Source organism: Ambystoma mexicanum, chromosome 2q (genome assembly GCF_040938575.1).
Source record: "Ambystoma mexicanum isolate Mex_15411 chromosome 2q, UKY_AmexF1_1, whole genome shotgun sequence".
In the NCBI taxonomy this organism is placed as follows: Eukaryota; Metazoa; Chordata; class Amphibia; order Caudata; family Ambystomatidae; genus Ambystoma; species Ambystoma mexicanum.
In genome coordinates this window covers 544894505-544918145 of record NC_090924.1, presented here as the reverse complement: position 1 = coordinate 544918145, position 23641 = coordinate 544894505, and the positions used below count along the sequence as shown (strand labels likewise).

The following is a 23641-nucleotide window of genomic DNA, read 5'->3' as shown; positions in this document are numbered from 1 at the left end:
TTTTGCCTCTGAGGGCACATATGATGGGGTTGTAAAACACCAAGCATTGTATAGGTGTCTGTGGAATTGAGGAGGACTTGAATCGCTTTATCTGCCCAAAGTTATTGGATTTGGTGCATCTTTGGCAGAAAAGTCATTTTATTGCCAATCATATCAGGCATGTCTTCGATGCTATGAACTTTGTTTTGTCCTGTTTGGAGCCGCATTTTATCAATGATCTGTGCGAGTTTATTGCTGCAGCTTTTAAACATATGGCAAGAAAAGGTTAAGCCTTTTCATTTTGCAGTTTTTAATATGACAGTTAATATTTTTCAAATGTGTTTTTCTGTTAATGGTGAAAACAAAAATAAAGTATATTTCTTCTGACATGATTGGCAACTCGGATGTTCAGATCACCTGCCATATCCAAAGTTACAAATTAATCCTCTACGGTGGCCATGGGCCCAGATTGCCTTTGCCTGATCTCCGGTTTCCACTCATTAACAGCTTGAGGTCATCCGTTCTGACAGATTTGTGGGTTGAGGTGGCCTTTCTTTTCTGCCCAATGCTATTGGTGCTGATGACTGTGTATAGCAGAAGCCATCAGAGAATAATGGAAAATAGAAGTGAAGTGGGAGAGTGGCAGAGGAGGGTAGAAGCATGAAAATGGTACAATATTAATGGTATCCTTTATTAGGTATTAGTAATAACAGGAAGGTATTGTATCCCTTTAAATCAGTGAAGGAGAGCTTAATCTTTGTCAATTTTCCACTGTTGATTCTGTTGTCAAAGCTAAAACTCCTCCCCATCCCAGTCTGCCAATAGAGCAATTGACAGCTTTTCCGCTCACAATAGATCACCTGATAGATCAAAGGCAAAGATGGAGATTGTAAAAGGTGTAAGGCAGAATGGTGCCGGCAGCACTCTCCGACCAACGCGAAACTGTTGTATCCCCTACCATTGCACTCATCCTGCAGCAGCTCCTCCAGAGGAACCAAACTACTTGGGCCGCCCACACACTCCGATTCCAAAGGAAAAAGAGGTAAAAAGGCCGCTCCTCTGCCATGAACCGGCTCCAAGCAAAGAATCAAGAAAACAAATAAAGGACCCCACAACTTAGCAACGTTAAGCCGCACCACTAACTATGGAGACCTCCAATGTCCGGTTCATGAGAAATTAGCTTTCAAATTGTTGCCCAATTCTTCTGGTTGTCATATAGACAGAGGCGCAGACAGGGTAGGGCCTGAGCAGGCAGAACACACCCACAATCGGTAAATACCCACTCAGCAGTGCTGTGTGGGCAGTTACACATGTTAATGTCAATGCAGTGGGCCCTACAACATTAGCTTCAGCCCCCACACTTGTTAGACAATCCTTGATATGCCTCTGCTTTTAGAACAGTAGCTCTCCTATCCAGACATTTGAGTGTAATTTGTGGGGAAGGTGCAAGAGGAAGACAGTTCAATTCAAGAAGTTCAAGCAAGGAAGGACACAATGAGCTAAACCGCCCTGCCACTACAAAAAGTTGTAAAACCTCAAAATGCATTCTAAATCTGAAAAGATCTGACAAGAAGCTCAAAGAAAATATATAAAACAAGTTTCAAATATATACCCTTTTATTCATCCTTGCACTGCGCTAATCTTGTTTTATGCTGCAAGGTACGTTTCTAGTCCATGTTTCCTGAAGGAAAAGCAACAAGATGCTTGAGAGCACAGTTTGCGAAGCCAAATGGAAAGTCATGTGATGAATCCTTGGATGTCATCACTTCTGCCTGAGGGGGAGCCTCTTCCCATGAGGTCAGTAAGGTGAGGCCGCTACCCAATAGTCCCTCTGGGGGTGGTATTCAGCAGGAGGATCTCATAGGGGAAAGATCTTCCCAGTGTGAGCAGGGACGACTATCAAAGGCGAACGCGGTATACTCCAATGCAATCCTCCTCACCTACCCTTCCCTTACCTTGTAACCCCATGTACATGAGGCGTGTAACCAAAATCATAACTACTGGGAACCCACTAGTCAACCCAAGGGAGAAGTATAAATATTGAGACGAGGAAGTGTTTAGTGTAGCCAAGGGAGGGATGAATGACAGGGACTAGGAGGCAATGCAGAAGCACGAAGAGCACTTCTGGAACCACTAGTGAACATTCTAGTGGTTCCCAGATTCCTATTGGTCAAGTACCATTTGTTAAGATGGATTTCTGAACTGTGACCTGGTCGGAAGAAGTTCAGAAGGCCAGCCAAGTTTCTTGGAACAGGGTAACCTTCTGGACAAGCCAGACCAATCAAGTTAGCATTGGCAGCAGTCTGAAGGAGGGGTGAGGGTGAAAGTCCACAATGAGCGCACACCTCAAACGACCCACAAATTACTCTCAGGTGTATATAAATCCAATACACATATACATTTATTAAAGGCATTTTAAATCCAACACAAGGTGAAACCACAGCAATATTATCAATACTAACACAACACTATACTAGGAAACGTATATACATTAACTATTGGCCTAAAGGAATATTAAACAAGGCAGATCCATAACCTGTAACAGAAGAGGGCTAGAGTGCAAATATACTTTAGGCCATTCTTCAAGACTCCCAACCCTAACTAAGTCTCAGTCCAATCCTTACGAAGTGTGGAGCCTTTTGCTCAAAAGTACGGTCAGCAGCACTCAATCGTGCGTTAAGTACACAAGGGGTCTCTTCAAGGTACTGTAGTGTCACAGGAAGAAGGCTAAAGCGATGAATATAGTTCCACTATTCAAGGAGGTTCTCAACAAGGGTGCATAGCTATTTCCAGGAATCAGGGATAGGATGGTAGCACAGGCTACCCTAACAAAGGAGAGTGGCCATTGGGGGACACTTGTGCGTAAAAGTCTATGTATGTGCCCGGGGCCACCGGTAAGTTATGCCAGTGCTCACAGACCCTCAACGCACTCCAGACCAAACTTTGCCAGTCAAGTCCAGCTTGCCTGCAGATTCGAGTCCAGCAGTTGCGCGTCTCTCTGGCTTTCAAGGGCTGCATTCCGGGACCTCAGTCCGTGGCGGGACAGTGGCGATTTCTCCACTTGTGGTGAAGGGATTGGCTCAGTTAAAGTCATTGGATCTTTTTAAGAAAAAACTTAAAACCTTTCCGTTTACCTGAAGCTGCTTGTAATGGTCATAGGGTTGGGTTCAGGCGGACTCTCCTCATTCCAGACATAGGAATGCTAGGTGTACAAAACTCGTCGCGAGTGCCTTCTACCAAGAGCTTACAGTTCCCAAAGTCTCAGGTCGAAATGGCGGCGGTTCCAAGTCAAAGGTCCCGTACAAGCTGGCCAGTTCACTGGGAGGTCTAGAAACACTTACGAAAAGGCTTGTTTGCAGGTTAAGCTGGAGGTGCAGAGAGTAGTTAGTCCCACTACTCCAACGGGTTGAAGCGCCCTTGTAGTCATTCTGTGATCGATGAGAAACAGGTGCTCCGATGGGACAACAACGGGGTCAGGGTGCCAAACCTTCCAGTGTGTCTTCAGCGGTTCAAAACATCTGCATCTTCGGTTAAGGATACTTGGCTCCTTTACTAAGTTCAGTGTGAATTCAGAAGATCGAAGAATAGCTCTAGTGTGCATTCTCTTAGCCAGAATCTCCTGCACGCCAAAACGAACAGAAACCAATAGGGGATCTGCTCACATTCAACCTTTCATACGTGGCCCAATCCCAGACCACGGTGGTCCCAGTCATCCCAGCACACCAGACATCCTGGCACCCAGGATGTCTAACTGAACTAGACAGCTCCAGCCCACATCCTGGGTGCACACACACCAGGCATGCAGAAGCCTGTGAAAGCTTCAGTTTGCACGGGGGTCTGCATGACCAAATAAGGAATTACCCTTGTCTGCTCGACCTGGGGAAGGAAAAGGGACAAAATGGCCAAAGGACAGAAACAAGGACCTCATGGCATGCCATGTTAGGCACTGGCCACTGTCCTGCGGTAAATGCGGTTTAGACCATAGAAAAAAATGTCAGAAATGCTTTAAAAGCACCTGCTGCCACAAGCTCTGTCCTGGGCACAATTGTATATTCACCAAAAATCCTTTGAGGGCGTCTAGTGCCTTAAAAATGAAAGACCCCTGCGCACTGTACGTATGGTACACTGTGCACGGATAGAATTTCACCAACAAATGGCAACAAAGTTAAATACTAAGGGAAACAAAGTCTCCCAGTACTGACAGTCTGAAGGGCATGTCAGTTTCCCCATAACAAGATGAGCAAAAGCCCAGCTGATTAGAGTAGACGGCTTGGCTCCATCGGTACAAGTCAGGTTAGGATGGTCAGACAAAAGCAAAAATGTTGGGCGGGGGTTTCACAACTGGAGTGAAAATTACCCTGGCTAGTGGCAGTGATACCTTTTATTAATTATGTGCACCTTTACTGCAGGCTGTGTGCACAGCCCCGCTAAAGACACCATAAGTGCTCATTTTACCAAAACGGCCGGTTGTTTTTTTTTAGCCATTTTAGTGTTACTTGTCCTTTCTTGTTCCTTCCCCCGACATCCAGGGCGGGAAATTCCTTTGTGTGATTTCTATCTTCGGCCCCCTCCCAGGCTCCAGTGTGTCTGTGAAGGCAGAAAGTGAGGGAGGAGTCCAAAACTCTGCAGCCCTTTGTCTTCCAGCCCAAGTGCAAGATTCCAGTTCGAACTGGAAGGCTGGTTGTCCTGAAAGGATTGGCAACCCCCTCAACCCCCAAGTTTGAATATTGCAAGGCTGTTTGATTGACTGTGTATCTGCATAAGAGTTTGCTCCTGCTGAAGAGATAGTTGAACACTGGAATCAAAACCAAAGAGGACGATGATGAAAAAGCAGCCGAGATGATTTCCAGCAGCCTAAGAGCATGCTGTGTAACTGGAGCCTGCTGTAGCCCTCCCTTCCAATCGAGCTGGGAACTCTGAAAACAACGACCCCTGATCCAGTTCCCTGTAAAAATGCACGCCCATGTATGGGAGTTTCCGATCTGAGTGGGTAGGACGACCACCAAAAAGCAATATGGCCAAAGGTCAGGACTTAAATCGCAAGGCAAAGCAGTTTTGAGTATATGGTACTCAAATCTGTATTATGCTGTGAAAAAAGATGGTGCAAAGTAGTACACCGCAAAAAGATGTAACACATGGTTTACTACCACAAGCCTGTGCTTATCGCATCACAACATGGTTGGCATACAAAAGGGAACAAGCACGGGCAATGCCAGCCATTCTGTCATTTGTGTAGGCATGGGAAAGGCACTTGCCAGGCACAGCCCTAGTGGTATTAACTTTCCATTGATGGTTGCATGTGCAAAATGGTGTGAGTACCTAGGCATCGAATCGCAGTGCCCGGCAAATGCCCAATATTATATGCAAGCCAAAACTGTTGGCTTTGCCAATGCTGTTTTTACAGGACTTTAGTGAAAGACATGCAGAGTGCTTATAAATCAAGTGGCAGTTGTTACATTAGTAGCGTGTTCACAGCACCAATGAAGTTATTAACATTGGTCAGAAGACTGCCTTGAAAAATTGCTGCCAGGTACTTCGAGCTCACAGTTTGATGGTAAGGCTTGCTTAAAGCCAGCTCAATGCGTTCCAAAGAGAAGGTATTTGGGTGGGGAAGGGTAGAAACTGGATAAGATGGGCAGTCAATGGGTGTGCAAAAAACCAAACACCCTTCTCATATGCCATTTCTCCCCATCTGTAATAATGCAATTGTTTGGCTTATAGGTGTCGCAAGAAACACAATAGTCCAAAATAAAAAGGGAAGCAAAGTACATCTTCTAACACTTTGCTTAAGGTTGTATATGTTTGATTTAAAAATTGCATTTAAATATACAGGAAAACAAATGGACGACCCAGCCTGCCTTCACTGGTAGCCTGAAGGGGTGACCAGTCCCACCAAAATAAATGAAATGATCAGGTAAGTGAAGCTAAAACGGCTTTACTTACCTCAACAAGAATTCCAGGACAGACAAGTATGCTGGGAGGTCCCATTCAAATCCTTGGTGAGACAACTGCAAAAAAGAAAAATGTCCCCAAGAAGCACACTTATTTTTTGTATTGTGACACTAGTGTCGCAGCCAGTGTACACCGGACAAAGTGCATGTTTTCATTTACACAGTAGGGACCATTATGTATTTATTTTTTATTTTTATGAGGCGCCACATGCCCGCAGGCCTTAGGGCGCACAGAAAACAGCAACAGGACGCACAAACATGAAGCAAGCAGGAGAATGGATGAGCTGAAGCTAAGGCCGGTTATCCTAAGGCAACAGCTCCCTCTTGCGGTGGCAACAGGTGACGCTATGACCGCATTGGACAAACATACTGGGACACACCTACATCTGGCCTTTTATTATATTGTAAGATTAGATGTTTCCAAAACCCTACACACATATCCAGCTTTCAACATAATCCTAATTACAGTAAAGAAAAAAACTATATTCTTCAAACTGTCTATACTACCAATTAATCATAGTCTAAAAATACTTATCATAAAAACATTTTCTTGTTACATAGCAGCGACTATGCTTTCTCAATAAAGAGAGTCTGTGCAATAAATACAACCAATTAAGCAATCAGTGTCGAAAATCCTTCAATAATATTTTCACCTAGCAGGTGGTATACTTTAAGTGCAATGATTACAGGGTTGTTTCCATCAACAAACAGTAAAGCCCATAACCTCTCAGCCCCGTCCACTAATGTCAGATACATACAGCTGCAACCAACGATATCCCAGACACCTTGTTTCATGACATTCTAAAATCAAATGTTTCCATGACTCCTCCTCAGCGTTACACAAACAGCAGCCTCTGTCTCCAGGCTTGAGCCCCCCCGTTGGGGGCCCATTATGTCCAAGGTACACAAGATGTTTAGCCTGAATCTAAGATATGTCATTCGGATCCTACGATCCGAAAACAGAGAAATTCTCTGGCAATTTAACTTTGTTTACATACTTATGGTTGTATGCTTCATACTTGTGTATTTTCTCGCACTGTTTACACCAATCTCACAACTTTAGTTTTTATCACATATGGGTTGGTTATCAGATATTTACAAGAGGTGTCTATATTATCCAGTGCGTTAAACATTCTACATCAGAGTTTGATGTGCCTGTTAGAGACACATTTCTCAAATCTGAGTATAAGGATTGGTTAGGAGGATTCACGATCCTCCTAACCATCAATATTTGGCCATTTCCAATACTTCCCTAAATCAGCTCACAGAAGGACAGTCAGTGAGAGGGAGAGGCATACAGCCCTGTGAGTAGACTCTCTTATCACAGAAACCTTGGATCTTATGGGGTGGAAAGACAATTCATCATAGGTGGTTGACAACTACTAAAAATAAGCAGGAGTATTGAATTACTACTTTTGGAAGCTAAGGGAAAAATTGGCATTTCTATTCGTATGCATTCTGGAGTACAGTATTTGTAATCAAGTACACATAGTCTAATTTTAAAATTGATATTTTGGCTTTACTTCATACTTCCATTCAATTGGGTGCATGAAGAGATGCAATTGTTGTCCTTGGGGCCTTCAAGATCATGAAACGTTTATAGTGCTTTTCTTTGCAGCACCTTGTGCAGGTGCTGCTGTCGGACCAAAATCAATGGAGCATTGAAGGGGGCGGGGGGGCATCAAGCGGCAGGAACCTACTTAATGTTACTCCCCAATTTATTATTTAATAGTACTGCCTTGATCTTAGGAGTGCAATTGACAAATAGGCCACTTATCTGGAACCCTGAAGCATGTGTGTGGCTTGCAGGTAAGCATATGTCTGTTTAGATAGTGTGTGCACCAGGCAGAGGGCTTTGATGCCACACATTGCTTGAGTTGAAGTCAATGTGTTCTATTAGTGCAAATGTATCATTCAGACTAGTCTCCAAAACTCAAGAGGAGTTGGGCTCGGATGCACTTAAACACATTAAAAGTATATTTACAAAATGATGTGCTTCCATTTTTCAATGAAAAGGTTAGTGACCACTTAAATATCCACTTACAAAGTTCTTTAACAAAAGGCACAAATTCCTGATTCTGGCTCAAGGGTAGGACGGAGCATTTGTATGGAGCCACAACTGCCGGGAAGCTGAAGTACTGGAAAACAGAAAACAAAAAAGATTAGTAGAGATGAAAAGGAGATTAACCTCCCATGATTTCTTCCATTTTGCATTGAAACATTCCTATGACTTTGTTGCTTCCCCCCCCTTCACCCTGTACAGCTGTACTCCTCTCCCCTGTGCCTCTCTGTATCCTACACCCCTGCTGTAAATCTGTTCTGTTACATCCGAAAAGCACTCCATTATGGATCTGTATTGTTGAATACCACTGTATAGCGCTATGTTGCTTTTCAAAGCTAGGTCTGCGCTCAATAAATACCATACAAATAATGATTGCTTTTATTGCCCGGTTTTGTGGGAAAGTAGAAGAGATTCTATAGAATTCTTTAAACACATGTTGCCACTTTTAATACAACTCTAACTGGGTTCTTGGAGGGGTAAAAAAGTTCTGCCAACCACACTGCAATTTTCCAGGGACTACTGGCTCGGAATTATTTTCACACACTTCTTTGGGTGATCCCCAGAAGGCATGAACTCCAAAGGATCATTAAAAGTTCAAACCTAATAACTTAGGTCGCTGTTACTGGATAGAACCAAATTCAGCAAAGCTAGATGCAATACAACCTAAACCTCATGCACTCCTAATAAAGACCTTTCCTGTCCCCTCAGTATACTTGATGAGGATATAAAAATCCGCAGGCCTTGCAAATTCTTAAAAATGCCACTCGTCCTGAAGTTCGAGTTCCTTTCAAACTCTCTACCTTGGTGTTGACAAAAAAAAGGTGCAGGTGCTTTCTGTGAAATGGTGCATGTCATAGAAGCACACTGAAATGTTGGCTCAATGCTACCACCCAGAGGCCAGCCACACACAGTGAAATATTTATTTGCAAGTTAATGCAAACCAAGATGGATTGCAGTAATTGCCAAAAAAAAGTTTGAAACAAGCCTGTACTCTCCAGCAAGGTCGAGTTGCATGGAAAGGGTGCTCCCCCTTCATAAAATGTCAACTACGAGTGGGCGAGAAGATTTTGCGAGCACTGATCAATCACATTGCGTATCTATCAGAGCAAACACATCTAGGACAAAAAACGCACACAAAACGAACACCACTTACTGTCCTCTGCTCATCACCCTCTCGAACATGGAATGTGTGTTCAAAAACGGAGTACATTATTCTACCGAGGCCGAAGGAAGGCTCAATCACATTTGGGACAATTTCTTCAACTGAAATAAAAAAAAATTTTTTATATGAGACTGTAAATACATTTCATTAAGGAAGTTCTGAAATTTAGATAAGTTACTTCTACATTATAATTCTTATCTGTAACACTAGTTCAAATCATGGGCATCTTTTATGCATTCTGCTAGGAAATATTTTGTCAATGTTCCTTGACTGGCTTCATTTGAGTGAGAGCATATTTGCATTCTTACTGATTTTTGGGACAGGGGAGGTCCTTCTGTGTCACCCTTTGTTGAGGATGCTGAAACAACTAACCATGGGGGGGGGGTAGGGAGAGGAGAGCTAAAATTACTGACAAGAAGGGAAGGCCAACACTCTTAAACATGGGTAGCATGGACAGAACGACAAGGCTGAACCCTCGGGTAGGTCCACACGGACACACAAATAGTCCACACACAACTCCAGAAAACACTACACCGATATACTGAAATATATACTTTAATATAGAACTACCAGTTCAGATATGAATACTGTAATAGCAGTATTAAAAACATAGCAGAATATTATAAAAACAGTAATGCCTATACAAGGACTTTCCTAATCCCAATATCTGTATGCGGGCTCTTTACTTGTGGTTAGCATCCAGCAATAAACGTGAGTGCTGAGAACCAGGCAACGAGATGACAGCACAGAGGCAACGCGCTGGTCTTGGAACCAAGTCCACGCAGAGCAACAGAGGTTTGAATCCCGGATCCGTATTTGAAACCGAACTCTGGCACGGTAGTAGGCGCGTTATAAAAAACAATTAAATAAATAACCGTAAGCCCTAGTAAGCAGAAGAGTATCCAGTAATCTGCAAATTAAGTGTACCGTCCTAAAGACACATCCCAACCCTAGTGTATGTGGACGGCCCTAGACACATATATGGTAGGGTTTGGGATTAAAAAGGGAAACGCAATTTTATCCAAGGGAAAAATAGGTTAAAATACCTAGGACCTAAAACACAACTCATCATTCATTTAGACCTCTGAGGGCCCTATAATAGTTAATGCCCAGTCGCCCAGAGTAACAAATTAAAGGCACAAAATAGATGGAACCAGTGTAAACCTTAGCAAACGCTGTCAAGAAACTAACATTTCATTAACAGTTACTTACCCGATAAATTTAATGGAAAAATAGAGACATTGTTACTAGATGCAGTTAGTGTTTCAAGCACATTTACCAGTTCAAAATTGAAAGGGCTGTCCTAAAAAAAAAAAAAAATGGTTATGAAAATCGCAGTTAAGTCTGGAAATGGTGAAACCTGGTTCAGAGCTCACTGCACACTCTAAGAGGGGAACCAGATAAATGTCCAGGGACAGACAAGTAACTAAGAGCCACTTTAACGAGAGGTCCAATTTCAGTTCACAGTTCCATAGGAATAAATGGGAAAAATCAGAGGCCCATTCTCATCACTGGAGGTCAAATCTACCCCACAGATGCAAAATCTGCGAAGATCAACCCCACGGAAGGCCAAAGGAGACTCCAAGGAAGTGTTCGAGGTCGAAGATGGACCCAGGACCGTAGAAGAAGTTGCAGAACAGGAGGACCCCCAATTAAACTAACGGGAATCGCAGTGAAGGCTCACCTGCCAGGATGCTCTACCACCGACCAAGGGGGACACCAAGGGTTGAGTATCTTTAATAATCGCTAACCCCAGGGCCCACATATAGCTACTCATGTTGGCAGAAACTGGTCCAGTGCCCTGAAACAACCATGGAAGTTAAATTATCTTTTCCACAGGTGTGGTTTTCAGCATTTGGTTCTCACAGACATGCACCCTGATCCAATGACAATCCCAGAGACACAGGAGGAAAAAAAAGGCACTTCCTAGGACATCACCTTCAAGACAGGAATAAATATCTGGCAATAAACATGCCAGGAAGAGTAGGGAACCTGAACAGACATCTGTAATGCGTGTGGGAAAATGAGCTAAAACCTGGCGATGATGTGCAGCCATTTTGAACATTCACTTCCAAATCGCAGTGAAAGTCTATGTTTCTGTGAGCTCAGTTAACAGACATGAGCTCTGCAATGGTCGCAATAATATATTATGAAGAAGATGAGCGCACTATGGAGGAAGATTGTTTTGTTCGCCCAAGGACGAGCCAAGAAGGGATTCGGAACTGTGCAGATGCAGTGATAAGGGGTGCTGGGAACGAGCGTGTGTGAGACCAGCTGGATTTTTCCACTCTTTGCCTCCCATACTTGCTGTCTGTGCTTCAGCCGGGGCAGTTTGCAACCCATTAGGGATGGGGATTTGTCTCCCATAAGGAGAGTGGCATCCCAATGAGAAAACAGAATTGGAACCCTGGTTGATGAAGTCTCACTGAGAGGGAGGACGCTCCGCTGCAGACACCGTTAGTATGTGTGATCTCTCGTTGCCTACCTGCCCTGGGACTGGGTAATGTCATTGTGGCTGAAATGAAGTTTTCTCCTGCAACTGCACTAACAGTGATGAAGACCCTTTTTGTAATTAATATTGTCTGTGTGTTTATGTATAACCAACTGCATTTATTTCATAGTTATTTGTATGCCACGTTTTTGAATAAAAGGGCTTGTAAAGAGTCATTTATATTCCAACTATTGGTCTAAGTGTGTATTATTGCCTCCCTGAGTCGAGAACTTTTTGGTCCGTGTACCAGGGTAAGTATTTTCAAGGTTGCTACACGTGTCCGAAAAGCAAAACATCTCTCGGCACAAAGGATGAAGGCAGTTCCTCAGCAAACTATCCAACAATAGGAACAACGGCTGGAGGCACCATCTGACGTCCCAAGATGACAAACTGTTGAACTCAAGAAGTCTCCGTGAGCATCTGGACATATGCAGCTGCGCCGAGCCCAGTCAAAGTTCCTGGCGGGAAACAGCAGGCTGCAGCGGTAAAACAAACCAGAATCGTTCCGAGTTGTGGGCCCAACCCAGTCGATGTGGGAAGTGACCAGAGGTTTTAGAAATCCGGACTGAACTTCTAGCAGCAAAACATCCAAACTAGGATATGCACTTAATATGGCCAAGTGAGGGCTTTACAAATTGCTAAAATGGTGGGAATCTGCAGGAAACCTCCTTTAGTAGGTGGGCAGACATGTCAACTCCAAGTTACAGGAACTAGCAACAAAGAGGGTGTAGGGGCAGGGCAGAACCTAAATACCCCTGTGAAAAAGGGTTGGCCAAAGGACAGTCAATCACAAAAAGATGCAGGGGGAATACAGGGGTGGGGGCAGATAACCAACCCTACTAGTTGGCCACTTGGAATACCACTAGGCCAAAGCAGGAAGTCACAGGACAGAGGGCTAGCCCGGGGACCTATAACAGCCTAAACAATGTTACAATCAACATCTGGGCTGCCACTCATAATGGGCTCAGCCCACATGGTCAGAAAGGCTATTTTAAAACAATCTTGTTGTCACAGACAAAGGAAATACCTAAAAGAACTAAAAGGCCGGGAGCAGGATTAAAACAAAACAAACATGGTTACCCCCCAAGGTCTACTAAAAATGTGCATAGGGCAACAAATGCAGTAGAATGGCTTGCACTCTTGGTAAAGCCAACATTAAAGCATAGATACCACACCACCAACCTAATGCCAAAGAAACTAGGGCAGAAATGTGGTGCTTGAAAGGCACCCTTGGGAGTGGGCACCTTAGGGGCAAACCAACACTGTAATGGCAGGGGGACTACAGAAGGAGTCCCTGTGGTCACCAAAATAGGAATTCTGGCTTAACCTGCTTCTTTTTTTTTTAAAGTTTATTGATCAAAATTTTGTTTTTGATGCATACGCATCTTTACAAAATTATAGCATCGTTCATAAAAGTTACATCCAATAAACATCTTTGCAATATTTAGTTCATTCGGTTCATTCTATAGATTACATGTACACAATTTCGCAATTTTTATCAATTTACAAATTAAAAAGGGTTTAAAAAAGCGAAATAAGAAGATCAAACTACAAATATCATGTATAATATCATATAATACTTCAGATAAACAAAGAAGGATAGGGAAAACAAAAAAAACATTTTTTTTATACTTTTTTTTTTTGCAAGACATAATGTATGGTAAAAAATAAACATAAAAGAAAACTTAGTAGTAACTACACATATATATACATACATACATATATATATATATATATATATATATATACACATATACATGTATGTATATAGTCTTGAGCCAAACACTAAAAGTTGTAACTCAATGAGGGGCAGTCTCTAAGCTCGATGATAGTGCCTCCATAATGATTTTCACTAAACGTACTGTCGCCAAAATAATAGCATTTGAGGAGCCCCACATACAACGCAACCAAATTAATTCTCTTACAAAACTCGAGTCTGTCAAGCTAAAGGATTTAATCGTTTTTACTCTTAGTTTTAAAGAATGGACATATTAGAAAAAGATGTTTTAAAGTTTCGATTACTTCCGATTTATTACAAAATCTGCAGCTAGTACTGTTAGTATTATTAACAGTATTCTCCCAATGTTTCGTTCTTGATTTCGTATGCAATAGATCTAGATGAAATCGCATGTAAAGGGCTCTAGTTTCAGCGCAGGGGCAGAGTATCAAATATGGTAGTCTTGGCGATTGCTTATGACGGAATTTCGCATATTCGGTGAACGATTTGTAGACCGATATTTGCGAACAAATAACCGCCCAATCATTCCCGAACAGTCGTTTATGTGCTTTAAATAGTTTAGATGGTAGAGCTTCAGCAAAAATGTTTATACTCGCTAAAATAGAAAGCATACGCTTGTAGAAAGTTCTAATAGATATAGGATAAGCTTCCTGCAACATAATTTTAAAGTCCTCATAAATGGAATTTGTGAGGCCAATCATGACGCACTGCCAAGGAATTCAGCCCTAGTTCATGTAGTAATATTGAATTAGGAAGATAATTCGGAAGACCTAAAGTGGCCTTCCACAATTTTGCTTGAAGTTTATTTAGAAAGCCTGATAGATCTAAAAGACAAAGATCTAGACTGTACAAAATTATTGCTTCAATCTTCTTAGAGTAAAATTCAAACAACGGAAGTAGAGAAAATTTGCAATACTTATGGAAAATCATTTTCATTTGATTTTGCAAGGGTCGAATTTTTTCCGCAAGTATAATTTGCCAAAAAATAGCAGACAAATTATTTGCCAAGTTGTAGCCCAAATAAGTAATCTGTTTAACAATTTGAATATTGCAAGAATTCAAGTGCCATCGAAATTTGCAAGTTTTTACTTTTGAAGAGAGCACAAGGATATTCGATTTTGTGGAATTTGTCGTCAAATTGTTATCGCTACAATAATGCTGAAAAATGCAAAACAATCAAAAAGAAGCACGTCATCGGCATACGCCAGCCAAGACAGCTGAAGTTTGCCAAGACGAACTGTGTTAGAAAAAGCCGGATCCCATAGCTCTTCAATGTCTGATAGATAAAGGTTGAATAGGACCGCTGCGAGATTACATCCTTGCTTAACCCCAATTGCAGTGGAAATGGGGGCAGTCAAATTGCCCTGACTCGAGATGCGTACTCTAAAAGATGTTTTATCATGTAACAGCGCAATTAGTGCTACCAAGTAGGGAGGGAATTTCAGTTGGAGCATTTTGTTCCAGAGCCTACTGCGAATAACGCAGTCAAATGCAGAGGATAAATCCAGTGATGCTATAAAGATTGGACCACGATTAGGACGAAATACTTCAGCTTTTAAATGTGCTAGGATCGTGGCGTTTAATTGTCTGCCCATATTCTTTCGAAAACCAGTCTGTACTTTGTTTAGAATATGATTCTCAGATATGTGGGCTTCAACCTCCTTCAATAAGGAGGAGAGAAAAGATTTTAGATGCCACGTCCATTAGTGCAATAGGCCTAAAATTGAGAGGGTTATTTGTAGGTCCTTTTTTATGTAATGGGATGATAATAGAACAAACCCACGAGGTCGGAAGATATTTTTGGATAAAGATAGATTGAAAAATCTTCAAAAAAGTATTGGCCCAGAACAGTGGGTCGTCTTTGATTACACAGGGAGGGAGGCCGTCAGGACCTGCACATTTTGATGATTTAAGTTTGGAGATAGCAAACAGAATGTCTTTAATGGCCCATGGGCATGTCATTGGAATATGGATAACTAAGTCCATAATATCTGCAGATGAAAATCTTGATGGAAGCCAGTATTTCTGTGCATAAAAGTTGGACCAAGCAATGCCATCAATCGATGATTCAAGCGAAGGCCTAGTACATTTGTTCACTGTGCGCAGTAATTTCCAAATGTCCCGCGTATTGGGGTTACAGATTAGGCGTATCATGTTTTGGTTACCAATTAGATGAAATGTCGATCTGGCCGCTCTTATATTGCACCTATATCTGCCTAGTAATAACTTCTTACTTACAAGATAGTTGCTGCAGTGTGTGGAGTAGAAGTTTCTTTTAAGAATTCTTAGCTCATGATTTCTCTCCGATTTTAATTTAGCGATTTTACATGTCAAAATATAATCAGGAGCATTTGATTGCGGCTGTATCAGTGCAAGTTCTGCAAGGGCAGTTAAATGATTATGAATCATTTGCAGATTCCATGCAAGGATAAACTGGCAGGATTGTGCCCCTTGATCATGATCAGGCCACCAGTCTCGGTTTACTAAAAATGTTAGACGTCGACAGGTAGAGATATTCCAGCGAATAGACAGGAATTGTCTATCGCTTTGAACTAAAGACAGCGGTTGGGAGCAGCTAAAAGACTGAATTTCAGCAAGTATGATACACTGTAGGATGGCATGATCACCGTATGCGGGAAAGAACGAAGTAATAGGACCAATAATGCCCGCTAAACCTTGAGAGGCCACCATATAATCAATAGTCGAGCAAGCCTTTCCCCTGTGCCAAGTTAGAAAGGTTTGAGGGAGTAAGGGATATAATACTACTAGATCCCATGACCAAAAAAATTGGGCCCATTTTAATCCATTTGCGTATGCTGTTTTGAAGTGCTGAGAGGCTATATGTAAAGGATGAACTCTTTTTGATGCAAATAAATAAGCGTTAAAATCGCCACAAATCAGCACTTCTGTCGCTGGATAATTACAAAAAGTTTCTGTTAGCAATTAATTTAAAGTGTGGATGGCTTCTTCGATGGCAAGCTTGGCGGGATTCCAGTAAATGGAAATCAACATCACCTTTTTTAGCCCAGAAATGTCAATGTCAATATTTGTCATTACAAACAATTGAGAGCACAACTTAGAGTTTTTACAAAGACAAGATCATTATTGAGAAGAATGGAAATGCCTCCAACTGGCCGACCAGACCGCGGCTGGCATGCGGTATTGTGAATGGATGTGAATCCATCAAGACAAAATTCTTTACAACACATGGTTTCTTGCAAAAATAAAATAGAAGGAAGATCATTCAGCTTTCTATTTGTAAACCATGCGAGAAGATTGTTTAAACCGCAACAATTCCAGGACTGAACAATAAGCTTGTTACATTATGATGATGATGCCGCAGTCGTGCTCATTGTTTGTAAAGGATTTTGAGAAAGCGGCAAAATTCCCAAAAGTCCATTCAAAGCGGAAGTAAGGGAGGCCAACTGAACTAAATTTTTTTCATTTTCCAAAGATCTGAGGGCCGAATTAGTCAGGGCATTACATTTAGACAAAACGGGTGGGGGAATGAATTCTAAAAATTGCATTGCTTTTTCGAAAGAAGCAAATGCTTGTAGTTCCAGTCCCAAGAAAACTAGGTCCGATTTATGCTCCCAAATTAGCTTTGCAATAATGGGCGAAATTACCTTGCAGAGCATATGATTATTGTTGATTAAGGGTAGCTTTATCCATTCGATGTCTTGGGAAATTAAATTACGTAGCGATGGGATTTTATATATGGAGTTCATCAAAAATGAGCGATTGATGGGCGCCACTCCATTGATTTGTTGATTACTGGACCAGCCAATCAAGGTCTGCGTCTCTTCCGGGATTTCATTGAAGGAGCGCAGATCATGATTAACTATGACCTGTGTGACAGCCGGGGTACATTCAGCAATGGGCTCTCGACGGACAACACTCGCCACCTCAGAAGGAGATGCAGCCACTATTGGAGTAACCTCAGGAAAAGTGGCGATGCCGGAAGATGAACCAACTTGCCTTGCTAGAACTACTCCACTGGGATTATTAGTGGCTGTCAACACAATTGGGATAAGCATTTGAGTATCAGTGTTCTGCAGGAGAGAGACTTGAGGTTCTTGCAATTGAGTCATAGACATGGGTTGATGAAACATTACTGGAGCATTCATAGTAGGTGAAGTAATGTGTTCAAGAGTTTCTTTCTTAACATTAGTCCCACCACAGCCCGAAGTTTTTTTGTTTTCAATCAGGGGAAAAAAAGTATTGAGATTTGCCTGAACTAACGTGCTAGAACTTACAGCATCTTCACAGCCAGCTAATACTCCAGCATGAGTCAGATCTTCTAATGCATTCTCGATAATTGGTTTAAGAGAATTTGAACACATTCCTTTCTTTGCTTTTTTTTTGGCTTTTTTAGAGGAATTCATTTGTAGAGCCACTAAGCTTTCTTCGTTCAGTTGGCTAGAATTAAAACGAAAATCTTCGCTTCCAATTTGTGAAGTATTCAGTATTACATCCCCGTGATTGCAATTTTTGGCTGAAGCCTGCAAAGAGATGGATACACTGCCACCATTCGCAATGGAGGTATCGTTTTTCTTTGCTTTATTTCTTCGTTTCAATGCTCTCTGATAGGATTTTTTTATCCTCCGAGAGGAATGATAAATATTAGATGGCATCTCAGTCAAATCGGGTGAGGTCACGATGGAATCCTCAAGTAAATTTGTAATCGCTGAGGGACTATCAGGAGCCTGCTCATCCGCAATAGCAGCTTGAGCATTTGGATCATTGTTAAGAAGGTCAGCTGAAAACAGCTCTGATCTAAATAGCAGCTGTTCAATTTGTAGTATTCTCTCATGCTGAAGTTTCGCCACCTCTGTTAAGTCCATTGAGGTTGGACCAGAAGTAGAAGTTTCAGGCAAACTAACTCCAGCAGTGGCATTAGCAAAAGTGGTAGGCATGCCATTTAACAAATATGTAATATCAGTTGTTTGTGTACTTTGTGATATTGGAGCCTGTATTGCCAGGTTGGCAGGCAAAACTCTCTTTACAAGCTCAGCCGTACGTTCAGGACAAGCAACATGAAACTTGTGACAGGATTCCTGGGCTAACATAAAACCTTCGATTTTTGCTAATTTAATCGAATTGTCAACAATAGATTCTTTTATATCCTTTAACAACACGTGTGTAAGTTCATGTCCCCTGTCCAATAGATTTAAAATACGAGTTAATACAGGAAAGGAATGTAATTCACGCTCCAGTAGATGTGAGGAGTTTTAATTATTCGTTATTGGAGATATGGGAGAATGGGGGGCAATAGGATCAGGGGAAGGCACGTGTGATCATTGATTATTCAAAGGATCAGAGAATACAGTATTCTCATATTGTGGTTTCATGAAAGATTGAGGTTCAAAGGTGGGGGAACTTCTCATTTTGCTCAACGCAAACATTTCCCGTGAATGACTTCTGGATGAAGAGGGTTGGTTAAACGACGCTGGAGGCGGACATGGCGTCTGATGGAAATGGACATGTTCCCTCGCTCCGCAAAAAGCTGCTACCGGAGTAGAAGGACCTAGAGAGAGACTAATTCGCCTTTCTAAGGCCGAGATTATGCCAGGAGCGAGCATAGAGGTATCTGAAATAGGCATAGTGCCATTATCCATCACCTCGGGAAAGACATTAGCTTGAGTATCTATGTCTATGTCGTTAGCAGTTTGTAATGTGAAGGGTGTGTACATTTGTAATTCAAGTAAAGGAACAGAACCTTCAGTGCTTGTATGATGTTCAGTAACTAGTTCTACAGGATTCGCAATGGACATCGTTTGTATGTCAGCGAGAGACTCGGACTGTGTACAAGTTTCTAATACCCTAACTACTTCCATTTTTGATTTTAAAACAGATTTAGGACCAGGTTTTAAGTTGGATTCCCGCATCGTTTCCCATTCCTTAAGGTGAATAAAGAGGAATCCATAAATTAGTGGATGGTTGGCATATAACAGTAATATTGTGTGATGTGTTTTTTTATTTTTGCTTTTCGTTTTTTCTTTTTTTTTTTTTTTTTTTAAGTATTATTTTTTTATTTAAAGGTTGCGTTACAAAAACACACCCGTAAGTATTTATAAATTAAACTGTCAAAAAAGGAACAGGATACTAACGAATAAAGCAGGGCTTACCCAACACGTTTGAATGTCAATTTAGAAACAGCCGCCCGCCACACGCCACTCGCTGCGCACCGCGAACAGCGAACAGCAAACAGTCCTTGTCAGTCCTTCACGGTGCGCAGCGCGAGTGCGCTGAGGCCGAGTGAATTTATGGAGGTAGGAGGGGCGTGTTCAAAGCGAGGGAAGCCTGATTCAAAGCACCTTTAAGCAATAGAAAAAAGATAAAACAAAAAAAAAAATTAAATTATTGCTCGACTCATATTCACTGTCCGCTATGCATAAGCAAACATTTATTGTCCAATAGGCCTCAAGCCTCGAGGGAGGAAGTAGGAGGAAACACGCTGCAAGTCACCTGTTTCCTGATGTGAAACAGGTCAGGCACAACGGTGTCACAGCGAAGGACTTCCTCCTGGTCCCACGGCAGCACAAAATCAAGAGAGGCGAGGCTCGGAGAAGTGAAGTCCAACGTCGCACGATGGCCGTGCAAAACACGAAGCGCAACGCTCCTCGACAAGAGACCAGCACAGCAAGCAGTCCTTGTCAGTCCTTCGCAGGCTTAACCTGCTTCTCTCATGTGGTTGGGGTGCCCTGCTCAGACCCTATAGCTACCAGTACAGAAACTGTCTCCCTTTGTTTTTCTCTTATTTTTGCAATGTAGCACACGCCACCTTATGTAGAGTGATGTAGAGACACAGTATCTTACTTTTCTTTAACTCAATTACTTTTTTAAATGTGTTCTGAAGAGGTTGATGGCAAGGCAAGTAAGCAGATCAGCAAGGGTTCATCTCAGCTCAGGAAGGGGGTGGGAGTGGCCAGCAAATAGTGAGAGACTTTGTGCGTTTTTGACTCTTCGGGCCGTCATGTTAATGGGGGATGAGGAGGGGCATCCCAGGAACCCACTCATCACTACTACATTAGGCCTAGGAGAGTATCCTTGACCAGATTCCCACCAATCTAAATCAGGAAAGAAATATAGGGATAAGACTACATGACCTACTGAGAACATGGGGAAAGAAACATGTATGTAACCACCCTGCGCCTCCCCCGCGGTCCCAAACCTGAGATCACTGCTGACGTTTCGGAACCCGTTGTGGGCACAATCTTCTGGTGGAGGGAGGCCAAGGGGTTGCGGGTGCAGAGGTCACTTTTGGAAGCAGTATTTAGTTTCGGACGGTCATGTTGCTTGCATCTGGGTTCCAGGCACTTTCCAGCTGAATACCCATGTGAAGAAAAGATGACTTCTGGGATGGACCTCTAAAGTGTTAGGCCTCTGGGCAATTATTTAGTATTCACTTTCCTTGTGTTGGTTTTGTTTCATTTATCTTACTTGAAAAAGTTATTACAAAAGTAGTTTGCTTAACTTTGAATTGCATACTTATTGTGAACAATGCATTGATTTCCCTAAAGTTAATTATTGTGCGTTATAGTACTTACCTTGGACCTTTACCTTAGTGCAGTGGTATTCAAACTTTTTTAGAATAGGCCCATGAGCAAAATGTGGCCAGGCCGGGCCCCCCACCCACAAAAATGCCAAATGGCCAGGAAGTCCAAATGGCTATGAACTATTGTGCACCGTTGCCGCACCCTGCACCCAGTATAGCCCATGGGGTCCCCACCAGCTCCCATCACAGTCTCAGGACTCCCTTATCCCACTCCTAGCCCAGTCCCTGGGATCTTCCCACCCCACCACAGACCCTGGGCTCTCCCCACTCTGCTCCCACTGCAGTCCCTGGGATCCCAGTACAGTCCAAGGGTCTGTAGCAGCTGGCGATTTATTTTATTTTTTCATATTGAAGGGCATAAGTATTCCGCCCACCCCCGATATGCCATAGTGACTGAGCGTAGCGTGGTATCACGAACCAATCAAGTGGGGGCTTCACTGGATTCTCCCCCCGTGATTTAAAGAAAAAGAATGGGTTAAAATGCTGCATTTTAGGGCACAGTTTAAAAACAAAATTGGGTACAAAGCCAAACAATTAGCAATTGGCACTGGAGGGCATGGTATTACTGCGGGAGTCTGCCCGAGTCTCGGGCGCATCTTATTGAGAATTATTCATTTTGTTTGTAGTGAAAAAGGAGTAGGGTGGTGTTGTCACTTTTAAGGATGTGTGGCATGACTCCGAGATGGAATTACCCACATGATTGTTTTTTTGCTTATTAGTGTGAATTGTACAAGCGTTTTACACTATATACACATTACATACATTTCACATGAATAATGTACAACTGGCTATTTGGCCAGGGCTCATGCACTCTTGTCAAATGGCAATCGTCACATCAGCATAGAGAACCAACAATCCATCCTTCTCTTGTCATGCACCCACCCTCTGGAACTCTATCCCAGTATGGCTCGGAATGCTCCACAATTCTCCAATTTCAGAATGCTCTGAAAAAGGGGCTTTTCACCAACACCAGACCAAGGAATAATCCCAATGTACGCACAGAACAGAACTCACAGTACTGCACTACCGTTAAAAGATGCTAGCTACCGACACTGTACAACGCTCAGCTGCTCTCGAGCCACGTCCACGCTTTAAACAAAATAAAATGCAGGCTCCCATTCTGCAATAATTAGGATATGAAAGGATTCCCTGAGCAATTACAGAAGCAATTACTGCCATCCTTCCCTGCCATCCTTCCCTTTGCAGTTTTGGATGAAAGCGGAGGCTAACAAATAAATTAGCATTTGCCTAGCCCGTGTGCCAGCCACAGGCCTGCGAGAGATCCCTTTACATTACAAGCCTCAGTCAAAGGTTGTGCACATTTTGACCCCCCCCCCACCCTATCCAATTCCCCCACCAGCAGTAGGTAAACTTAAAGGTTGGGGCACTGCTGGCAACTAAAGAACGGTTTCAGGACCCCCCCCAAAAAATAAAAAAGTGCCCACAGGATCACACAATTCGCACAGGTGAATATGCCTGGAGTAAATCCTGTTTTGACACTTGACTGAAACATGCTTCAGAACTGAGAAAGTGTAAGCCATGTGATGGGACTAAAACAGCACCCAAAACAAAAAGCTAAAACCAATGGAGGGCTTAGGTGGTCGAGGTTAATTGGAAGGTAGCCCATCTCACGGGCATGCCATCAAAATCAAGTCCTAACCTTGGCTATGCATTTTACAGTCCGTGGTAGTGAGTCAGTCTGTGACACCTCTAACAAGCACACATTTTAGAAAATAGCAGCACCAATTAAGCAACACAATAATAAAACACACATTGTGTTGCCTAATTCGTGCTGCCATAGAATCGTAAATACGTTGCTAGTCTAACTAGGGGAAAACTGGGCAAGGGTATGGGCTGCCAACTTTAGAGGAAGGGTCGCTGCGTGTCAGAGGTCAATCATTTAGAATTGTGGAATACTGACTGCATAGTGATCGCAATGAATGATACCCCCCACAGATCTATTTGTGCTAATTAGTTAAAAACGTCAGGGTTGTGATAAACATAGAAGAAATACTACCATTACATTCCTGACAGGGACTACTCGTAGTCGATGACTCGCACGCCACAGTTTGACTACTGCCGTCTTAGTGTGTATATAAAATAAACAAATATTTGTACATAACACTCAGTGTTTCTTTGGGCATGTGTGTATTTGTACCACTGTGAGAAGGGGCCCGGAGTGGAGGGGGTGCCGGGAGGGGTAGCGGGACTCCGCGGGATCGCGGCATGGGGCCGCGATCCAGAGAACGCAGCCCCGTCCCGCCCGCTATCCCCGGGACTCTACGGGATCGCGGCAACGAGCCGCGACACGAAAGGAGCGGCCCCCTCCCGTCCAGCCTTACCTGAACCCGCCAAGGGTAACGCAGCCGCGGCCTGCAGCCCGGGAGACGGGTTGGTGACGGCGAACCCGCGGGAGGTGCGGGCGGACGCGGGGAGCCGGCCCACACTGCCCGCCGAGCGTCTCTCCCCACCAGGAAGGGAGAGAAGGGAGAGACGGCTTGCTCGGCGGGGCGGGCCGCTCTGGGGCGGCCACAGAGACAGACACACATGGCGAGAGGGAGAGACTTCAAAGGGGGGGAGGGACTCCCAGGATAGAGTGGCCTGGGAGCGGGACTCTTCGGGAAGGCAGCAGAAGCAGCCGCTCTGGGAAACCACGGCAGCCTTTAAAGGAGGCGGGACATGGCAACACCAGCCAATGAG

At 43.1% G+C, this 23641-nt stretch overlaps 1 protein-coding gene across 1 annotated transcript in view; it reads right to left on the bottom strand.

Annotated features, from left to right (window-relative positions):
• The window catches only part of GARS1 (glycyl-tRNA synthetase 1), a 279785-nt gene that overhangs the window by 29616 nt on the left and 226528 nt on the right, over window positions 1-23641 (bottom strand). Inside the window, exons 14-15 of the mRNA XM_069647695.1 lie at window positions 9146-9255; window positions 7975-8068 (exon numbers count right to left, since the gene is read on the bottom strand). Of these exons, the coding sequence (XP_069503796.1) occupies window positions 7975-8068; window positions 9146-9255 (204 nt within the window). The remainder of the gene's footprint in view (window positions 1-7974; window positions 8069-9145; window positions 9256-23641) is intronic.